Genomic DNA, 23,009 nt, shown 5'->3' on the forward strand with positions numbered 1-23,009 from the left:
ACCACAGTTTATCTCGCCTAGTTAAATAAGAACTGCCTTTTCATTTTCCAAAGACAGCCAAAGCTTATTCTTTACAGTACATAAAATGATGGTCATATTTGACTCTCCTATTACGTTAATCTTGTTCTCAGATTCCTGTATTACATGGCTAAATCAGAACAACATGAAATTTTAGACCATATGGTTCTGACTTAGTTTTAAATAGCCAGACTACACATTTGGGAAGCTTCTTGTCTAATTTCAAAATACAAAAGTGAAGAACTGGGTTAAGTTTTAGTTCATGTCCTACCTATATCTATGCATAAAAATTTAAAAAATAAGTAGTCCCACTGAGCATAAGAAATTATCATCTTATCAGACTTAAGCATTGTAAGAGCATTTCTAAAAACCAGACTACAGTCCAAGGGAGAAGGGGCAGAAGGAAAAACTGCCAATGGCAAAGAGCTTTCTACAGAAACATTTCACACAGGAGAGAGAATACCTGCAAGTATTTATAAATAAATTCTCCCCATTCTCGATTTCAGGTAAGTTCATGTTTTTCTGTGGAACTGGCAAACCAGATGTATCTCTCCCTCATTTATGACTCATTTGCCTACCTATTCCGAAAGCAGTTCTGAACTGTAAGAGAAATGGGTGAATGACTTTAAAGGATAGAGTGGGAAGGCAATCCAATTCAGCTGAAAGTGATTAATTAGTTTGTGCTTTGAAGTCAATTCTACTCCAGCACAAAAAGCTGCTTCCCTTATTAGAGTATTTTTTTAAAACTCAACGGGATTCAAGGCATATGGCCAACGGGGTGAGAACTTAACAAAAGGGATATTTTTCCAGTAAAACAAGGTTACGGCGAGTTCCAAGAGACATGAGTTTCAGTTTAGTTGGGATTGTTCTTCCTTTGTGGTAAGTATTATTAACTTGCAATAAGGTGTCCCCTCTGGGGCATGGGGTGGGGTAGAGGGGACAGGGGGATAGTGAGCAAGCGAGTGTGCGAGGAACTAGTGGGGTAAAACAAGATCCTGGCTTCCCCCACGAAACAGAAATTCCAGGTTTTGACCAGCTAATTGTTACTAGGGTGTTTTAATGAAATTCATTCCTAAATAAAATATTTTACGTTGACAGACGTATTTTCCTACCATTCCTCTTACAATTTGGCATAAAACAGAAGCCAAAAAGCAGTTTGGACTCCAGAGGTAAGAACTACTCAGTTTTCCCCACCTCAGCAGACTATAACCTGACAAGGAGAACAGCAGCACTCATAAGAAAAAGGACATACCCCCACCTTTTTTTTTTTTTTTTTTTAGGTCAGATACTGTATTTTAATAACCTCTGAACTTCCAATTAACTTAAGTGTCTGTTTGTGTATCTAAGAGACACAGGATTCCTCCAGAAGAGTGTAATTAGTTGTACAGGCAAGGACGTTTATGTTTCCATGGGTTATACTAAACACGACTACTTCTCACGGTGATTTTGGTATGACATTAGCTTATTATCAACATTTCAGAAAAATCAAGCTTGAATTTTAATTGTGTGCTCACTATGTTTGAATGAGCCTCCATTTCAACGCTGCATAAGCTACTTTTTACTGATCTCCCAGAAGTGTCTAACCTATAACAGTACTAACATTTTTTTTAAAAAGACAGAAAAAAAAAAACTGTCAGTCATCCTCAAAGACTTCCAACCGTTTCTCCCAGGCAGGTTCATTACAGAAAACATGTTTGTTTTTTTAAAAAAAGCACAGACACTTTAGATCAATGTATGCCCAGAACCAACCTTTAATTTGGTTAAGGTATGCATATCTGCAATGAAATCCAGCACTTCCCCAACATATTGCCGCATGCATTCCATTGCTGCTGTTCCACACTAGAACATAAAAGAAATAAGTTTAAAAGTACCAGGTTTTGAATATGTTCATATTTTTGTCTGTCTTTCTTGTTCACCAGAACACAATTTGGCTGTGTCAAATTCTTTATTTTACTTTTTAGATTACTTTAATTTGGAATAGGCCGTCTTTGATGTTTTTCTTCTCACTGTAATACACTCTCATCGGATGATGGTATAAAAAGATAGCTGTAGCTTGTTCGTGCATCATAAAATACTCGTATCTGTGGCAGCAATAAGAGATTAACTGATGAAACTTTAAAGACTATCCTTGTCATGTCATCCTGAAATTTACAGTGGTTGAGAATCAAAGTCTTAAGAAGTCAATAACAGTGTAACAACCCAGTTCTTCAAGCACCTGAGCATTTCTGCAAGTGGAACCAATCAGCTACAAACTCAGAAAACAAAATTCAGTCACAGGCACAGATACCCTTACGTTCACATTAATCACTACGGAAAAACAGTTTATATGACTGGCTTCAGGTATTTTATGTGTAAAAATCACCAAAATTAATACCACTGAAATTTAAGTGTTTGTTTTTGTTTTTTTTTTTTCTTTTCTTTTTTTTAAGCTAACATATGTTTTGGGGACATTCTTGAAGCAAAACAATTCAAAATACAGCATTCTAATGGCACTAAGGCTAGCTGGAGTTTTCAAAAGGGGAGGCAAGGACTCCAAGGAATAAATTAAATCCTTCATGAACCGCTCCAGTGTGGCCATAAAGGTGTAGAGCATTGAGAAGCAACCTGTGCCACAGTAAGAATGACCTCAAAGGGAAGACAAAAGGACTCAATGTGGTGCTTGTTGTATTCCCACAGTACAAATGTTCATAATCCTTTTCCTAGAACACGGTGAGAAATGTGAATCTGTCCTTTGGCTAGTATAAGATGTGCCCAAGGTGCACAAAGCTCTCAGATTAAACAAAGGCTTCGAACAGACAAGAGAACCTGCAGAGAAGCTTTCAGAAGGTGATACGACAGACTCACTAGGTGTTAATAGTTTGAGGTAAAGATATCTGAACTCAAGGGGAACTATGAATGCCTCATTCGTAGGTGCCAAGTAAAAGCAATGATGAAATTATTAAATTAGTTATCTTTTTGAAGTCGCCAAAAACTACCATATCCAAAGTCATGGGCCCAGGGCAAAAATTGCAGTAAAGTTTACAGGGGAAAACTACTCTTCTTTGACCTCTATTTAATTACCTACACTTTGAAGCACTGAAGCTGATTATCCTATCTGAGTATACAAATGAATCAGATTTAGTTTTGATCACAAAATTATCAACCCATAATTGAGTTTTAGTGGCTCAAATTCGAAAAACCGCTAGCAGTCTATTTTTAAGCAACTGACCTGTGCGCTTCTCATTTTTGTATGTTAATATCAATCTACACAGTGTTGAACTATGCCATCTTCTGGCTTTTCAAATGCTATGCTTGTCAGTTCCCTTGACAGAATAACAAACAGTAAAACAAGGTCACTGGCAGCCCTGTCAACATATCCTCCATCCAGTTTATGTGGACTAAGGATTCCACATGGGTTCTAAAATATTGAATAGAATTATAAAAGATACTACACTCAGACCTCTGAAAATAATGCAAAAGACTTCTCTCCATCCATTCAAGCAGCAGATAGCCTGATTCTCTATGATCTCTTCTGAAACGATCGCTTTCCTATCATACTTTCTAACATCAATGTTAGTCTATCTATTTAAAGCAAGTATAAATTAAAATATTCTGTTGGGAGGAAAGGTATTATTAAAGATTTGTATTAGAAAAAAAAATTAAAAATCACACACTTCAGAAGATATATGGGAAAGATCCTATTAGGTCAGCCCTAAAGGTGCCAAAGACACACATACAGGGAGACGAGTTCTCCTCGGCTTGTGAAGCAGAGCTGGGCTAACGCTCAACATCTGTTTGGGTACTCAGTCACAGGCATCACGGAACAAGTCAAGACCTCCATTTGTGCTGTGTCCTTGCATATTCACCAGGTGTATATGCAGCACCTTGGCAATTATGAGCACCAGTAATTTAGCTACACTCATCAGCAAGATATTGATGAACACCTTATACATTACCAGAAAAATACCATTAACTCCTTTCCTTAATCAGATAATCTTTTGTGAGAATGGAGGCACTACCTTGCAGCTTTCCTCCCTGCTACCATTTTTTGAGGCATTCAGCTGGTCTGTTCCCCACGCATTGTCTTCTTGACCTGGAGTCAGTTACATGACTAAAGATTATCAGTGAAAGTGAGTTCAAACAGTGAAATCAAGTTCAGAACTTTTCCAACATGAAAAAAAAAGGAAACATTTCAACCTCTGCCTGCAATACACCGTACCAACCAGAAGAGAAATGAAAAGGGAAGAACATTAAAGTGAAGCAAAAAGAGCTGAATAAGATGTATTTTTTAAAAAGCAAAACTAAGAGATGGAGTTTGATTCAGTACTTACTCCAGGCATAGAGGCAATCATCTGTTTGTGCAAGATTGTTGACTCAGCTAGTTTTGTTCCAGCATCTGCACAAACAAACTGAGAAGAAATTAAAGACAAGTTATTTTTTAATTATTTTTGGAGGAACCTGAAGACACTTATAAGTTATTCATGACTTTAATAAAGTCAGTTCAGATCTCTTCTTGCTTTTATTCATGGTAATTTGCCTTTAGAGCTCTTTCGTTATAAACAACCTAGTTAACTCACCATTATAAATGAGCTAATTTCAATGAAAAAAAATCCAAGTTTAATGTGCTTAATTAACACATATATGCTGTGCAGGAGCAATCTGAAGAATATTATATAATAAATCAGACTTTCTTTATGAGCAAAAATATATATCTTCGCTATTCCTTGATTGTATCAAATGTTTCCCTTTCATCATAGAGTAAATCATGACAGAGGATAAGGCAGAATGCCATGTTCTTCACTGTGCTATTACACCACTTTCACTGAACTTCCACAGTGATGACGTTGAGAACATACTGGTATGGTGTGGTATAACTTCTGCATAATACAGGCCACAACACTACAAAAATACAAGCCATTTCTGAGAGAAGGTCAGTATCATTCTGTTATAGTAGAATATCTCTAATTGCTTTCTTACGCTTTTATTTGCATTGCCTTTTTTTTTTTTTTCTTCTTCTTTTTATTTCCAAATCCCTTGACCCAAAAATCTCTGATGTCCACATCATTCATACATTAGACCTGCTAATACTGTTACTTAATCATTGTAAGCATTGGACACCCTGCAGATGATTTGCTTGTTCCTAAAACTTGTTGTCCTAATATTGTATTTGCACTTGAGCAATTTCTGTCCATAATGATGCATTGCAATTTTCTACGAAAGAGCAGCCAGAAAAGAGCTGTCAAACTGAAGTATAAGACTTAATTTTCTTTCTTGAAAATTAATACTGTGGTACCTTCACAAACTGAGACAGATATTGACTACACAATATACATTACAGTTGTCTGATGCATGTGTGTCAGCAGTACTCTCAATGACTGACCGTTCTTCTTTCCAAATATCCTTTACAGACCTAGAATTTACTCCTATGCTTCCACAAACTTTACCTTTCAATGACAGATTTAATCTGAACTCAGGCTGCCTACCAAGACTTGGAAACTACTCAACCTACATCTTGACAAAGAGTCTGTTCTTTGGGATAAACACCAGAAGGACACACCTGAGTTTAGATCAATAACCTAATTAGGTACCCTCAGACATAGGCCTGGCTTCAGTTGGCTCTTCTTCTGGCTAGAATTTATTGTACTCCAGAATGAGCCAAACAGAAACAAAACAGGAATCTAACTCTTATTTCAGATGGGAGATGGCCTGGCGCTCTTCTGTACTACAGCTCTAATGGGAAGCAAAAGAAAGCCTTAGAGTTATGGGCTGTATCAATCCAGTGGAGACAGTTGAGTCTTAGTTCAAACAGCAACCGTGACTCTCCACTTCTCTTTTAAAAGAAGAGCTATTAATGGACTTCAGCAAATAAGAAAGAGCAATGCTGATGCCGTATCCGCTGGACAACGGATACATTGTTTTCCTGTGTGAAGGATATCTCAGTCAACCATTTGTGTGTAGATTCGGCTTCCCTTGTACTACACCAGCTGCAAAGAAGGACCATAACTCCCTGAAGAATCTGGCTGAGTACATTTAGCATCCAGTGAACAGTGAGTTCAGTGCACTGCTACAGACATTGTAGAGTACTCACCATATACGTCAACAAAAACCCCTTGCCAAAGACAAATGTTGTTTATTTCAGACATTTTCTTTTTACAACAATAATAAGCCAAAAGAAGCCAAAGCAACCTCTACTGCCCTCCTGTAAGCTTTCTACATCTTTTGCATAGAGGAGTTTGGGTTAAGTAAGATATTAATTCATATGTGGAAACCACCTGACAAGCTCCATTTCATTTCTAATGAATAATTAGGCCTCATTTAGCTTATCTTTCTCATCAGACTTCCAGTTCCAAAGATCCTTCCTAAAGTTGCAATGCAGTCAGAAGAGGATGGGGAAACCAAGCTCAAAACAGAAAATTTCTTACATTTCCAGTCCAATTCACTGTCATTTGTGTTGTTTCCCTCTACAAATACTACAATATATTAAGACGTCACTGGCAAGAGATTTAATGCCAGCCATATGTAAAGACAAAAGGAAAGAAAAATACCCCCACGCTGCAAAAAGATGAAAAGTGGGCAAATTTTCACCATGCCTCTTACTAGCTTTGTCTGCTGAGATACAGCTGCAGAATAATGTCTAAATGGGAACGTCTGCTGACTGTAGTGAATTATTTATATACCATAATCCATCTGTATTATACCTCTATTCATAATCAGAGTTTTTAAAATATATATTCTTATAAATGTATTATATGTAACTTTAAATCCTTTCATACAGTAATTAGTAGCTCAGGTCTTCACAGAAACTGGAACCACTAGATAGACACTGATGTACATTAGCTGAACGTCTGGGTGAAAACAGGAGTCACCTAAACAGAACAGATCAGATACACCGAAGCTTAGAGCCTGACCGAACAAGCAAATCCTAATGAGACACTAATATGATTTGAAGTCAATGGAAATCCTGATGGTGTGTGCTGGTGAAATGTGAGCAGGAGAAAAGTACTCGGAAACAAAATGCTGGGTGAAGAAGCAGTTCCTATGGAAACCCATGGAACAGCAGCATGTACACGTTGGCTTTCATTTGCTAGGACAAATCACGGAGACGGACTTTCTGTACCCTTTATCATCCAGGACACCTATGCTATGATTGGGGTGATCTGGTTAAAATTCTCATTCTTTGTGAAATGGGATAAAGTTAACTCTCATCTTAGCACTGATGTCACCAGTGACACTGATGGCAGCACGTAATCTGGATGAATGTGGGTGTCAAATGTACATTCCGAGGAATTCCTTTGTTAGTCAGCCCACGACTATCATTAAATTAAAGTGCTCCTAGCTCCTTTGTTATCTCGAACATTTTCACTGAATCTCTGCACTCTGTGTGCATGGTCTGTATAGAATCTTGTATACAGGCTAACATGTCCGCAGGGACATGACTGTCTTGGAAATTAAAACCATTTCTGTTTGGTGCTGTGTTAACCCTGCTATAGCTTTATGGATTCAAAACCATACAGTTTGCATAGATATTGTAGTGGCTTTGTGTGGTAAAGAGGTGAACCAATCCTTTTAGTCTTTTAACGACACCAAAGAAAATTAAAATAATCAGATACATATATGTTTTTACCAGTAGGTTTCTTAAACTATAAGGGTGCTTAGATAGGCTTAGTGGTTACTATGGTATTTAAATTCAAGAGGCTGTTGAATGATTCAGACCACATACTACCGAGGGCTGCCAATTTGCAGAGTCAATGGGAGAAGTAGTCATCGTGCCTCCAGTAGGCATCTATGGCAGATGGTCTGAATACAACCCCTATTCTTTACCATTGACTGCATAAAAACAGAAGCTGGCTGCTTTGGATAGCAGGAAATATGAATCACTTCATCAGCCTCTGAAAGACAGACATCATAAAAGACATTTATATCCACATTAGGTGCTGTTGTGCAAGGTATGAATACATCCCAAAGTGAATATAGCATATGGGAACAGTGCTAAGAGGAAAACTATCATTTTATCTTTATGAGATTATCATAAATGATAAATTGATCATTTTATCTTTATGAAATAAAGATAATGTAAGAGAGCTTTGCTTACTGTGTCTAATCAGAAGATAGACTCAATGTGAAGGACCAGTGTTTACCTGTTAAGTCCCACTACCAAAACTGACGTGGCACGTTTGCATTCTCAAATGAGGAATTCAGGATTGACTAGATTGTGGGATTGTCACTGTCCTGGTCTGAGTGACACAGGATTAGTTTCTCCTTCAGTAATTACTTTTCAGTAAGTTCTCTTCTAATGCTAGGGAAAACTGCATTTTTAGAGGACTCCAGTGTCTGAATTTGTGAAAGTATTTACTTTATAGCCAGCTATGGTATGCAGGTTTCAAGGTCTCAGTGATTTCAAGCTCACCAGGTGTGGGGACAAGGAGCACTTGACCCAAGCTGGCCAACAGGATTATTTTATACCATGAACATTTTTCTCTTCTATAAGACCCTTGAGCCCTTCCCTTCCTCCCGAAGCCGTAGCACTCACAGTGTCCGACATCTGCTGTCCCCTGCTGGGAGTGCACAGCTTTCTAAAGACAGAATTGGCTAAGTATAACCCTTGTATAATTTATATTCTTATCAGGATCAATATTGGTTCCTTAGTATTATTAATGTTAATTATTTAGTCTTATTCTATGAAATCCATTTATATTTCAACCCTCAGGTTTCCTTGTTTTTTCCCTGGTTTCCCTTTCTGGTCATCACAGAAGAATTGTTGACTAAACGACAACAAATTGAACAAATTGTTGTGGGTTCTTCAAACCATAAGAGTCACCCTTTGCGACAGCCATAGGACTGAGCTGATACAATGGAGCAATGCAGAAAAATTGCTTTATTCTGTAATACAGAAAAGTCATTTAAAGTCAGCCAACACCGATGCACACGATATCAAGCTGCATTGCTGCATCCGTAAGACAAAAAGAGGTTGGTGGTTGTTATGTTATTTGATAGTCCTGGCTAGGACCAAAAAAGAAGAAGCCTGGGCTTTGAAAAAAAAAAAAAAAAAAGAAAAAAGAAAAAAAAAGGTGGCAGATTTATTTCTGCTTTTTAAATTAAAATGTTTTTTTTTTTTTTTTAAAAAATAACGTTTACCATTCAAAGAAAAAACCCAGAGTGGTTTTGTTCCCCACACCAAATTCTTCCCCTAACACTGATGGCATAATAATTGTTTTCAGAGTGATCCTAACTGCTGTATAATTTCACTTGTCAGTATTATTTCTCTGTCAACTGGCAACCACTTATTTACTATGAGTAATGTACCAGTACTCAAAAGAAAACGAGCCCATCGTAAGATATATGCAGCTTCCCCTCCCATAACAGGAGGGGAAAGGGTGAATGGAGCTGTGATGTTGGGAGCATTATGAATGATCTACGATAACAAACATCTTGCCTGAACCATATGGAGTGCTGGTGTCCTATCATTTAAAGTTACTAAACTCATATAATGGTTAGCTCATTGTAAACTATGAGAGCCCACTACCTGTGATTAAAACTGATGGACTTCAGTAAACCGTTTGTGCGGGACAGGGTTGCGGTGTCAAACTTGGCATTTTGGAGGCAGAAAAAATTTTCCAAGTTTGTATCTTACTTCCTCAGATTCTCCTATGAGAAAGCTAGCTTAACTCCTACCTCACCAGTCCACAGAACGCAAGGAACAGAAATACTGTCTTTGCATCCATTGCTGGAAAATGCCATGTTAAAAGAGAACGGCCTTCAGGAACCGGAGACAGCTTACTGCCTGCCTGAATAGACAGAAACCGAGTTCTGGCCCATGATCAAATAGCACCCCTTCCCACACAAACTGCTCACTGGTTTTGGGGCTATGACAAGAAAACAAGGTGGCAGTGCCCCATTGGGACATGGTATGAAACTCAATGGTCTCAATCCTTACGGGTCTCCTTTCAACTCGAGATATATTCTACGATCCTCAATAAATCAGCAATAATGCTTAGGTCATTATCATCCTGGGAAATCTGGATTCCCAATTTGGTTTCTTAAATTTTCCTGTGGGAATCTAAATGTATGCACCTAAGGTTACAAATGTAACTGGATTTTGATTCAGAAAATTCTTGTTTCCCCTAACATTGCTGGTGCTTTCTGCAACCATGTTGGACTCACTTTCCATCTCCGCTCCTGAATTTGGCCCGAGACAGGATCAGTATGAGAATTACATGAGAATCTCCGGTACCTGCACCAGCAGCAGCAGATTCATGTCTGGTAAGGGTGACTTTAACTTGAGTGCCTGCAGTAACTCCAATATCACACTGCGCGTCAAGTAGAATTTGTCCCTTTCCTACAACAGAAAGAGACAGAATTATAAATGTCCTGAAATTCATTGACACCTACTAGTAAACCACAAAGATACTTTTTAATCTAAGTTTGAGCATAAAAAAGTTACAAAAGCGTATTTGTTTCTCCTATCTTACAAAAAAGCAGAGATCATTCATCGTTTACGTAATTCTCCAGACTTGATTAAACAGACATCAATAAGGGTGATTCTCCTTTGATGTCACATCAGGCACTATATGCAAGATGTTAACATTTCACACATGAAATATAGATAGATTTTATAAAACAGTTATAAAGCCCAGGCAGGCAGCATAGCTTTCACTAAGTAGTTCCACAGGGGGGTGATGAGGCACTGGCACAGGTTGCCCAGAGAAGCTGGGCATCCCTGCAGGTGTCCAAGGCCAGGCTGGACGGGGCTTTGAGCAACCTGGTCTAGCGGGAGGTGTCCCTGCCCATGGCAGGGGGGTTTGGAACTAGATGATCTTCAAGGTCCCTTCCAACCCAAACTGTTCTATGATTCCATGATATAAAGGGAAACACAGGAGAACAAAACTGGCAATAGTATTCAGCGTTATTCTTTCATTAAACCTTCCAGAAATGGTCTACATTTTACCATACGCTTTTTCTATTGTGATTCCCCTTAAAATAAGCATGCCTATGCTAAGGCAGCTTGGACATCTATTTTCATTCGTTAGACTAGCAGTACTTTTCCATTTACACATTAAAAACCATCTTGGCTACAGCTGCTACAATAGAAACATTTTAAAACATAAGGGAAAAACAGCCAAAGGAGATTAGAACACAGAAGCCTAAGAATAGAGTTGCAGAGCTGAGACAGCAAGGAGGTATAAAAGATAAGATGAGCCTGTTATACATCTTACTTTGACATTCTCAGACTTTAGACAACAAGATAAAAACATGGAACAAATCTATAACCTGCTACTGACCACATCAACTCAAGAATTTTGATCAGCAGGAAGACTTATACTCAGCTCTCTTTCAAATGACCATTAGAGATGAAATAATGCTGTCTAATAAAGAGAGCATATCTTAAGTGTGCTTAAGATTTAAAGCCTGCTATCTTCCATCTTGTAAACCTCATGCACCTGCCTGCTCACTGAAGTTAAATGTGTGGAACTTCCTACTCAGTCAGGGCTTCAGTTCCTCTGTGACATCTGTAAAATGGGATAATAATGTTTGCTTCTTCCTCAGAGAAGTCTTGTGATGTTTAATTAGTGAGGGTCACTTCGAAGGCCACCTCCAGCTGCACACAGTAACAAGTGCAGCTAAAAGGGAAAGAGTTGGAGGAGATGAACAGCTGGAAGCGAGAGTGAGTTTTGGTTGCAGCAGACCAAGACACCAGTCACCAGCGTTCCCCCTCAGAGAGCTGATGCCACCACACTGTATCTGCATAGCATACTGTCAAACAAAGCTTCCAGCAACACTGCATGTCTCCCACGGCACCCACATACCTTTTAATGAAAACAGATTTCCATATCAGCCCCTTATTTGGGAGAAGGTGCCAGAAGAAATGAATGGTGTCTTTCACAGACATTATGATGCCAGTCTGAATCAAGAGACCTTACTTCAAGGTCCTAGTTTGATCTTCAATTACATGGAGTGTGCAGATAACACATTTAGCTGATGGAATGGGCCCCAAAATACAACGGTCCTTGTCTGACTACATTGCTGCAGTCTAGGCAGCTAAACTCACAGGAAGCTAAAACTCAAAAGTAAATAAATACAAAAAATCATTCCCTTACGGAAGCAGCAAACACTGGATCAGTTCAGCTGTATTATGAAACCACTACTTGAGGGGACAAGTATTCAAAAGTCACGCATCCCACATGCGTGAGTGGTGCTCTGATAAGAATAATACAATATAAGAATATCCAGGAGAGGTCAGACCAGAACAAGCGTCCTCAGTAACTTATCTCCCACAAGGCGATAGGCAGATGCAAAAGGAAGAATAAAACCAAGGCAGCATGTATAATTCCCACTACGACTCTCCTAGCCACCAATTATTTTCAGCTCAGGGAACATCTGAGCTTAGTGTGGTTCCTGTATAATTCATAACCCTCACGGGATTTCTCTTCCACGTTTGTGTCCATTGATGTCTTGTACCCATGTCCACTTTTAGCACCCACAGTACTCGGCAAGGAGTCATGCACTGTTGAAGAACCACTTCCCTTTACTTGCTTTGACACTGGTTCCTACAAACTTAATCTGTTCTTATACTGGAAAGGCATGAAATTACGCATTCCTTTCTGGGTCACTTTTGACCTTACAGACCTCTCTCACATTCCCATCAGTTGTTACTTTTTCAGACTGAAGATCCCTAACTTAGTTGCTCTGTATGTGGAACTCATCTCACTGTTTGGTCATTCTTGTTACCATTATCTGATTCTACTACACTCTGATCGGGAATGGGGAACTAGAACAGTGCCCAATACTCAATGTGCAAATAGATTCTGATTACTTGCTAGATTTCACCAGCAAGAGTGACCCTTCCCACTGTCATATGTCTTCAGAGTCTTGAGACACATAGATAATGCAGTGCCATACTCAGACAGTTGACAATTACATCCCCCAAAACACCGGACAGAAGTTCCTATCAGTAACCCAGTACTGTAGCCTGCACATACTGGCAAAGAAGAGAGGTAAAATTCTTTCAAAAGCATCAACTATTTTACAGACTAACACTTATGCTATACAGGATATAATTGGGCCATAACAAATTGCTTTGTCAGAACACTGGGAAGGAAGCATAGTCTTCATGAATCCCAGCTTTCCTTGGCTCTAAGGATAACAAAACAGTGAGCTACCTCGTTCTCAAAGTCTACGATCTCCCAGCCTAAACTTTTAATGTTTGTTAAGCACATGCAGTGCAGAGAGATGAAGCAAAAGCAAGCAAAATGCTTTTTGACATCTGACCTCTTGCTTCCTGCACTGTAAATCAGGAGTGATGACACCAAAGTCAATAACCCAGAGTACCCTTCCTATCAAAGTCTACTTATTCCTATCATTCTGCTGGTGATAAATACGTATAAACATAGTTTGTACGTAGTTTAAGAACTTTTTCTGCCACAGAGCTGTAAATGGGTATTAGTTCCATCAAAATGACACCCAGGCGAGTCTCATGTGTAAACCTCATACCAAAGAGTCAAGAATACAACCCCTTTAGCCTCTGTTCAACATCTGAGGTTCAAGCTTCTGCAGCTGTAAGAGATAGGAAAGCAAAATAGTGTCCATTTAGGACCTTAAGATACTTGAAAGGAAAACTAAAGATAAGATTACAATTCACAAAAGAGATGCTACTCTCAACTGAGAGTTCCAAAGGCACTGAAAAAATTAAATTGCTGACCTGGAACAGAAACTCAGACAAGGAAATATCAGATTGACGTGAGTCTTCAGGCTCCAAGACCAGAGAAACCGAGATATTCCTGCCACAGGGCATTAGGAAAACGTCAGAGATAAAAAAAGATTGGGAGTGGTTTTACAGCACTGACCTCTACAAAGTGCACGTCAGAGTGGCTTGGTCTTTGAAAAGACAAGAATCCTCCATAGCTTAGCGGAAAGTTCCTGCCAGGAACTTTGTCCCAGCCAGCGCATTCAAAGTTGCAAAAGAAACAATTACATCTGAATAGTTTCAATGATCACAAATTATATTCCTTCTGGAATTCACTTTTACATGATATTCTATCACAAACACCACTCTTACTTGGCTACAGTGATTTCCACTGTAGAGAAATACAGACATCACAACTGATTTGTTTTTTTTTCTAACAGCAGTCATTAATTTGATATTTCTAATGCAAAACCACGGTAAGCTTTCAGAAATAACAAAGATAATGTAGTGCGGAGTTCCACTAAATTACGAATTTTGTGGCTATAGATTGCAAGGAATCATTAGTGAATGGTCTCATTTCTGGGTCACCAGGTTGCATTAAACAAAATCAAGGAGGAGATTTTACCAAGCGCTATAATCAAAGTTTCCTGTGTGCAATTAAGCGCTCGATACATTAATAGAACATTGAACCAGGAAGCATGCAAGAAAACATGTTTTTTTTTCTTGAAAAAACTAACTGCAGAGCCTGAGGGGAGTGAAACATTTCCTGTATTTCACAATTTGCTTTAGCAGGCAGATATGAAATAGTCTTATCAGACCACAAATGCAAGAGGAATGTCTTTGCTTCAGTTTTAAATGGGGCTTTTTTTGTTTTACTGAAAAACATGCCACTGTTGGACTTTACATTAACATCTTTCTCACTCTGTCTTGTGCAAAGCTTTAACTATAGATCTAACTCAAATTACTTCCAAAAGCTGGACGGACCCTCCTGTATTGAGGAGTTTTTGCTTTCAGAGAAACTCTTCTCTTTCAAATGAGACAAAAGAGGTAGTATTTGCTTGCTGTAATTAAACATACTGTTAGTTTCTATTTAATGCTTCAAACCATTACATCTAGTAAAAGTTTCTCATTGTCTTGCTGTGCAGTTTTTCTGAGTGTCATTGCTTTTACCGTTTCTTCTTCACTGTCCAATGATATTTTTAGTCTTATCAAGACTGAAGCAATGTGTGTTCCAGTTGTACATTATCAATATAGAAAATCATGTAGCTACTTATGAGAACTTATGAGAGAATGTTTCCAGAGGATTAATTACTGTTTTGACAAAGATATCGAGGATGAAAAACCATGCACTTAGTGGCTGTAGCAGCATTTTTGTTCAGTTCCTTAACAATCCACATAATGGAGCATATAGGGCCTTAGTAAAAGGTTTGATTGGTTTTGGTGGATTTTGTTGTTGTTGTTCAACTTTTCACCAATAGCTACAAAAATGGACTTGAGTAATAACTGAGTGTTATTTGTACACCATAGCTTTCATCCAAGAATCTTAAAAACTTTTTAAAAGTGCACACATACGGTTGTCTTTTCTACACAGCTTACAGCCACTCACGCCAAAGTTAGATACCTAATACAGAATGAAACAGGTTCTAAGCTGGGAAGCTCCTAACTTGGAGTCTTCCACTTTACTTAGCTGTCTGTTGCCTCTCCTCACAGCTGTGCTCTCAAAAGGCACTACTAGGAATATTTAAGTTTTTACTACACAAAGTATGTGGCTAAACTTGTGCACTAGGAAAGATATGACTGTACAGACATTTTAGTTCATGCATGAATACCACATGTCATCTCTACAACAGAAAAAAACCTTCCAATTCATGAAATCACACCAAAATACTTTTCTGAGGAATGTTTTCGGCAGGTTCCATTTATCTGTCTATACTGTGAATGTGAAATTCAGTTTTATTAAAAGGCACAGAATCATGATCACTACTTGATTAGCCAAACTACATTAAAAATGTTGACATGTCTGAAACTTGACACTGATTTCATCTTTATGTACAAACATACTACTTGGGGGAAGTAGGACCTTGCCTGTCCTATTGTCAGTTGTCCCTAAAGCAAGATATATTCTCATTGTTACCTTAGTGAAGGCTCTGTAGCACAAACCACACAGTTCCACCAGGTAGGCCAGAGTGAAGACAGCATTCTGAATTACAAAGCTTAGTAATTTTGAAAAAGGCTCCAGAAGACTCTGCAATGACATGATTTAGAGAAATCAATAACTGGTTGCTCAGCAAAACAAAAAGCATTCCAACTCTGATACACCTGAATGGAACAGAATTATTTTTAGCTCAGAGGCTATCTTGCTGCAATTTACACTGTTTCAGTCAAATGGCTACTCTAGCTAGCATTTGCCTTCATGCTTGTTTGAGAAATTAGAAGCAAAAAATTAGGTAATAGATTCACCTCTCACACAGTGCTTATGAGATAGAAGAGATTCTGTAGTGTTTATGCAGGAAAACCTCACTAACTCCAGTGGAATTGTACTGCAGAACTTCTAAGCAAGTTCATTACTATCTTTTTTTAATTTTTTTTTTTTTTTAAAGAATAAAGAGGAGGGGAAAAAAAAAAAGAACATCAAATCTTTAAGAAGATATACATTCACACCCACATAGGAATGTAATCCCACCCACACTTCACTGTAACCTAGATTCCAAAGCTCTTATCATTCTCCAAAGAGTATCGGACTGCACAATTTTATGCTTATATATAATACTTTCTTAGCTAGGGGATAAGAACACATTCATAGAATAGCACAGGCTGGCTAAATCTGAGGCAACAGAGTTTTCTCTTTTTGGAACTTACCCTGGTGGCACTAGTGGTAGGTATCTTCAGCAAGCAAATCATGATTCTTAAACTAGAATCTAAAGAACACTGTGAACATATTTAAAGGCAGGAAAAAAAAAAAAAAAGAAAAAAAACAGAGTTAATACCTTTCAGTGCACTTGCCTTGCTTTTAGTGGTAGCAGCTATGAATAAGTTACAGGTGAAGTCTGAAAAATTATACCTGATGATTGATCTTTACTTACTTGGCCTAAACTGGCTTATTCCTGAACACAAAATCATACCCCTTCGGTGGTAACATCCCACAGCACAGGCCTTGAGATGAGAAACTTTCACTAAAGGGCTAGTTTAGGAAAGTTAACTTTACCCACTCTATGACAAAAGTTTCCTAGAAATATATTTCCACTGTAATAAAAATGGATTGGGAGGGGAAAAAAAAAGAAGAAAAAGAGAGGGTTAGCAGAAAGTACGCATGACCTGCCTCACGTTATATTTTTGTGGTTGCCCTGGGCTGTGACATTTTTCCCCCCCACCCCAAGACAGCGCTGTAACTCACGCCCCATAGCATCAGAACATGCCCTGGCAATAGCTGCCTCAGAGGCCCCTCTGACATTGTTCCTAATGGTGTAATTGATTTTTCTTCTGCATAAATCACACAGGTTGCACACGTTGCAGTAATGAATGGGACTTTACAGGGTCTATCCATTATCTTGCATCATCCCTGCTGCAAACATCTAGAAGAGCAAAGAGTCATTTATGACCCTAGAGGAAGGAACAGGAGATGGAAAGTTCAATAGCAAGAAATTGTTTTACTTGTATCACTAATGATACCTCCCATGAATAAAAGGGAAATCAGAGTAAACACTCCATCTCTATATTCTGTGAATGGCAGATATGCAGTCGGAACTATCAAGATCCAGTTAATTTCTTTTTCTTTATTTCAATTAGACAAGATGCAACAGATTGGAGTGACTAGTATGCAAAGGGAATGGTTATTGCCTGTTTGGCTTAGTATGTGCTGCAGGATAGTGCCTCAATTTACCAAAACCTAAAGAGGTTTCAAGATCTGACCATTGCATAATAGTGTCAAGGAATTTAATGTCATTCATGTAATTTGGTGGTGACACCCAATTTAAAAGACGGTGTTATAAAGTCACAAAGTTAGATTTTGGATCCTTCAGCTCACACTGAGCAACACTGCTTTGTACAGAAGAAACGAGCACGGGGTTCATTCATGCCATCAGAAATAAAGTCAGAATAAGGGCATCAGAATACACTGTGTATTGGAAAGACTCAAAAGTTTTTACTGTGTTTACTGAAAAGACATCTGGAAACATACACACTAGGAGAGAAGATCCCTCTGTATGTCCTCTGAGCACTCAGAAATCAGAGCCTAAGGTTTCTAGGTTCGGTTTCTGCAAGTATATTCTGATTGCAGCCAGAATATAGTATGAACTACAACCTGATCAGCCAGACGGGCTAGGCTCAGTTCCCAGTAGTCTCAGTTCCCTCTGCCTGTCTAACTATCATGTACTTTTAACAAATTAATTAGGTGGTGCTGCTCTTCTTGAGAGTTTGATTTTGTTTTAACCAGATGGACTTTTATTGCCAAAATGCTCTCAAATGCAGTATTCTAATCTCACAAAGACTACACGTGGAAAGTGTAGAGGAAAAAAGCCAACAAAGAGGTGAAGAGTACTCTGGTCAGAGTTCTTATTGTTACCCACGGAAAAGATAAAGGGATGGATCAGACATTCAATAAGTCCATTCCTCTGGAAACATTAGTTGAATCATTAGAAAATATTCACAACAACCCACTTCGATTCCTCATCCACAGCCTTCCTGCTGTTTGGGTACATCCTGACCAATGGCAGTATAGCTTGTTTCAGATGTCCATACATCATACCTTAAGAGGCAAAACACAGGGGAGTTTAGTAAGGAAGGTCTGAAACTGATTACTAATTGTGGTCCAGAGGTTGCTGGGTGAATCCATCGGCAAGGCTTCCATAAAGGTAGCAATATTTTCCAAACAGCGTAGCATTGCACCCCCTGCTGGTAAATTCTTTTTGTTGTTTAAACCCTAGGAAACAAAGTGAGAACTGTAAACAAAATGTACACATGCAGAAACAGTCCTTTAAACAGTATTTGGAAATGCTGAGGTTAATTTGTTCAGAACATGTACGACTAACCTCCTCTATAATGCTAATGATAAAATGTTGTGCAGGGAATTTGAACTGTGTATGTGACAGTTAGGACTAGCTCAGTTCCTAAAGTATTGACCAAAAGATTTTTGAGCCAAAATGTTATAAGCAGGGTCCAACTCATAATCTGGTGAGGCTGGCATGGCAGCAAAACAAGTGGAACTCGCAGAGTATTCACCAGTGGATTGCCCGTGTTTTCCTTTGGACGGTTTTAAACAAGGTATGTTCATTAATGTTCAGTGGCCACGTATGCTTTTTTGGCTTGTGTACTAAGGGCAGGACTGGAAAGACATAAGCATTTTTAAAGTGATGTCAAAATCTTTGCATGAAACATCCACCATGTTCTTGGAAGAGCGGGATACATGCAAGTGACTAGTGTCAGTGGGAAGATAAAAGTTAGGGCAAAAACAAGCCAAGTGCACAGAAGGCAGCCAGTGAAAAGCAGGCAATAAATCTTTGGACTACTTAAGAGAAACTGCCATCAGATACAGAGGAGAGGGAGAACTAAGATATATGAGCAGAAATGTTCCTGAAAACCAGAAAGAGTGTTGGGGGAAGGGATGGCCCACACTACCACTGTGTAGGACAGCTCCAGGAGCTGGCCTGAGAAAAAAAAAAATCCAAAACAAACAAAAATGGAAAACAAAACCAACTAACAAAAAAAAAAATCCAGTGAGAGCAAAACCCAGAAGGAAAATGGTGAGGACAGTCTAATCCTGCTTCCAGGGAGGACAAAGCAAAAATTTACATTGCTTTTGGTGATGCAAGTTTGCAGTCTTAATGAATGAGAAGAAATGATTGAATGTGCCTGATAATGCTACCAAAACTAGCACCATTAACAGAGCTGATTGCCTGCATACCTCTAACAGCTGGCTCAGAGCAGCAAAGGAACTCAGCTCACTGAAGTCCATAAGAGATGTGGCCAAGGTCCGTAAAAAACTTCCATCTGAAATTCAAAAGACATTTTTGCACTGGCTGTCCATACAGAGGTAACTGAAAGGGCCAGAAATGCACTCAGGTACCGCACATTACCTTTAATATTGCTCTGGAAGAGCTGGGGGAAAATGCCATTGGGAGCCAGCTGATGGAACACACAGCGGAGGAACTGCTTGGCCACACCTGCAGCATTTCCAGGGATCATCATGCTGAAATGAATGGAAGGAAAAGGAAGAATAAAGAAATTGAATTGCAGATGAAACACTTATCAAAGCTGACTACATAGAGAAAATAAAGATAATCCTATTTTTTTCATTATGGAAGTGTTCAGTTTGAGTGTGACAGTCAAAAGCAGAACTGTCCTGATCTCAAAAAACAGTTGAGCATGTTAAGCTCGACTATGCAGAGCTGAAAGTCATGTACACATACCTAAAGTATTTAGGTCTCAAATAGTTGCAATTTTCCTGATTATCCACATAATTTTGAGTCATCTGAGTTTGAAATATAATCCTGCTCTTACCTTGTATATTTCAGTGCTACAGGATAAAGTTCTCAGCCTTACCATAAAACACACACATTATAATATTAGTTTGCCAGGTAAACACACACATTAATTTGACTCTTGCAGGTTCCTTCAAGACATGAACTACTTCCTAATCGCTCATAAAATGAATGGCTTCATTTAAAAAGCTAAACTATTATTTATTTACTCATACACTGCACATCTTAACATTTTTCACAGTTTCTCAAAATTAATTTATCCTATTCAGCATCTGGTTTACATAATGAGACATCACTACCTGGGGCTCTCCGTGGCCAAGGATGATTCACTTGATTAAATGTATGGACATAGTTCATCAAGACAAATACTGAACACAGAACAAGCTAGAAAAAGTAGCACTGAAATTGTGGGAAACCAGAAGACATTTCTAAATAATGTCTGAATCTGAGTTTTTTCAAGTTCGAGACATATGAATATGGGTTCCATTTCATCTTCAGAACACAAAAGATATTTCAAATAAGTGAGAAAGGACAGACTTTTCCTCTTACTCACAAACCTTAAAATAGATTTTTAAAAAGTTAAGTTTAGTTGATTTCAGGGCCAGGGAGGATGACGCTTTAGATTAATTGTTTCATTTTGGCCAAGCTATCTTTTGCTACCATACCTTTCTGCTTGATTAGAGAAACTGGTACTTGATGCCAACCTGAAATAAAAATGAAAAAAATAAGTGAAGTTCATATGCTTTTTTTTGTTTGTTTCATTTTTAAGCAAGCCAATAAAGTACTATTTTTTTTAAATAATAAATAATAATTTTAGAGAACATTAAAAATGACACCAGAAGGGTCTTCTGAGGAGCACATAAGTTCAGTCAAATCACGTTTACACGTCATAAACTCAATTATTCAGTCTTGCAGCCTCACAAATACTTAACAGCTCTATAAACAATTCTACTTGCCTCCCTGTACTAGCACAAAGATAATGAAGTAAAGCTATTGCCTTACATGCACATTGTGGAGAATTACTAACCTAGAGGGATCTGGAGAAAAAAAAGTTTGCCAAAAGCCGCCTACTGACTGAATTGTTTCTGATTGACACAGCAACATAGACTAAGCCAAAATTCTCTACTCGGCAGTCTGAAGTGAGGCTTCTAGTTCCAGATTTTGGCACCTAATTAACTGGCCTAATTTCAGAAACACTAACTACCTATGAGCTTTTACAAAGTCAGATGAGAAATAGTGCGTTCGCAAAAATCAGGTCATTTATTCTAGTACCTAAATATAGACTTTAAAGCCAAATATGGGCATTCAGTGATGAAAGTACTGAACACAGTCTTAAAGCAAAATCATGCCTTTCAATATCCAGGACACATAAATAAATGGAATCAGGGCTTATAATATCAAAGCAATACACCTTTAATACTAAAAGCCACTAAAAAGCAACTATAAAGACATACGCTGAAGCATCTCTTACATACAAAATACAATACAATTTTTACTTTCATCCACTACTCATCAGTGTTTCAGCTGGTATAAGTCGATATGTATAAAGAGAAAATTCATAGACCTACGCTAATTTACATCTGCTGATGATCTGGCCTTCAATGTTTATCTTTGATTCCCAATCCTTTTAGGTTCAATTTAGCTGTTGCTCAATCCTCTGTCAGCCTCTGTTGTGAAGACAGTTTCCTCTCTAGTCACCAGTGCAAAATCCAAAAAGGACCTTAAGGCAGCTCAGTCAAATGCATCAGTGTGAACCAAAATGGATGGTGATTTTCATTAACGATGCATGACAAGCTGAGGACACGGATACTTTCAACAGTGCAATAATGTCAGGCTAGATGGTGCAGGGGATTGAAGATTATATTCTCTTTACTCAACCCAGCATAAATCAGAAAAAAAAAAAAAAAAATCATTAGAGCCCCTGACTTCATTGTTGTTAAGAGGAGACCACAGTAAAATGAAACATATTATGGTGTGCAAAGCCAATTCTGGGTGAAAACAGGTCCGAAGCTACCTTCAAGCCACACAGACCTTGATTCTCCAATAACTAACATCTGCTCACATTAAAGCACATGAGGATTTCTGCAGAAGGCAATGAGACCAATCACATGCCCAATGGATATGACACTTATTTTCAAAAATCTACTCAAGCATACAGATACAACAGCATAAGATATTTCTTCTAAAAGAAATCAAAGTCCTATGCAAAGTTTTTCCTCTCCTTTTGAATGCAATAATGCAAGTGGGTATTTAGGATAAACAAAACATTCAGTTTCTGACTTCGGAAAAACTTCATGAGACATGAACTACACTAAACACTTAAGAACACCTGAAACTTTGAAATTTACAGCTTGTATGTATTTATTATTTCTACTCTAAATATTTTGCTGCCCAAAGGCCATGAACCCCCATCATTACCTCCACTTCGCAGACCACAAAGCAGAACAGTAAATGGACAGTAGACAGTAAATGGATGCATTCAAATTTGTACATGTTAAGAACAGAAGTTAAGCTTTTCAAAGCTCCTCACTAACTCAAGAGCCTAAATGCCATTTTCAAACAGGGCTTTGATGCTTGGATAGCTAAGTCTCACTGAAGATTAATGAAATAAGAATCAACATGTCTAAAATCTTGATTCAGGAACTAGAGCATAAAGTTAAGTGTATGCCAGAGTCTTGCAAATATGTTCATTTCAGTCAGTAACTTGAACCCAGAACTTTTTCCTCTTCTGAAAATCCCAACAGGTGCCTATCTGTACCTGTGGGCACTCAAGTAACTTTTGAAAACCTTTCTGTATACTGGTTAGGTATTCTGAAAGTCTCTGGATTTCCTAACATCTTGTTTCCTCTTCTAAG

General features: G+C 38.3%; 1 protein-coding gene across 3 annotated transcripts in view; it reads right to left on the minus strand.

The window, feature by feature from the left end:
* The window catches only part of UNC79 (unc-79 homolog, NALCN channel complex subunit), a gene marked incomplete at both ends in the record, with an annotated part of 113,553 nt that overhangs the window by 13,972 nt on the left and 76,572 nt on the right, over nt 1–23,009 (minus strand). For all 3 annotated transcript variants that reach the window (XM_082484735.1, XM_082484734.1, XM_082484736.1), the window contains 9 exons: nt 1,768–1,857; nt 4,329–4,406; nt 10,229–10,333; nt 15,813–15,923; nt 16,538–16,606; nt 18,423–18,596; nt 19,578–19,663; nt 19,750–19,862; nt 20,820–20,858. In XM_082484735.1, coding sequence (XP_082340861.1) covers nt 1,768–1,857; nt 4,329–4,406; nt 10,229–10,333; nt 15,813–15,923; nt 16,538–16,606; nt 18,423–18,596; nt 19,578–19,663; nt 19,750–19,862; nt 20,820–20,858 — 865 coding nt within the window. The remainder of the gene's footprint in view (nt 1–1,767; nt 1,858–4,328; nt 4,407–10,228; nt 10,334–15,812; nt 15,924–16,537; nt 16,607–18,422; nt 18,597–19,577; nt 19,664–19,749; nt 19,863–20,819; nt 20,859–23,009) is intronic.

Source organism: Vanellus vanellus (genome assembly GCF_965231255.1).
Source record: "Vanellus vanellus genome assembly, chromosome: 6".
Classification (NCBI taxonomy): Eukaryota; Metazoa; Chordata; class Aves; order Charadriiformes; family Charadriidae; genus Vanellus; species Vanellus vanellus.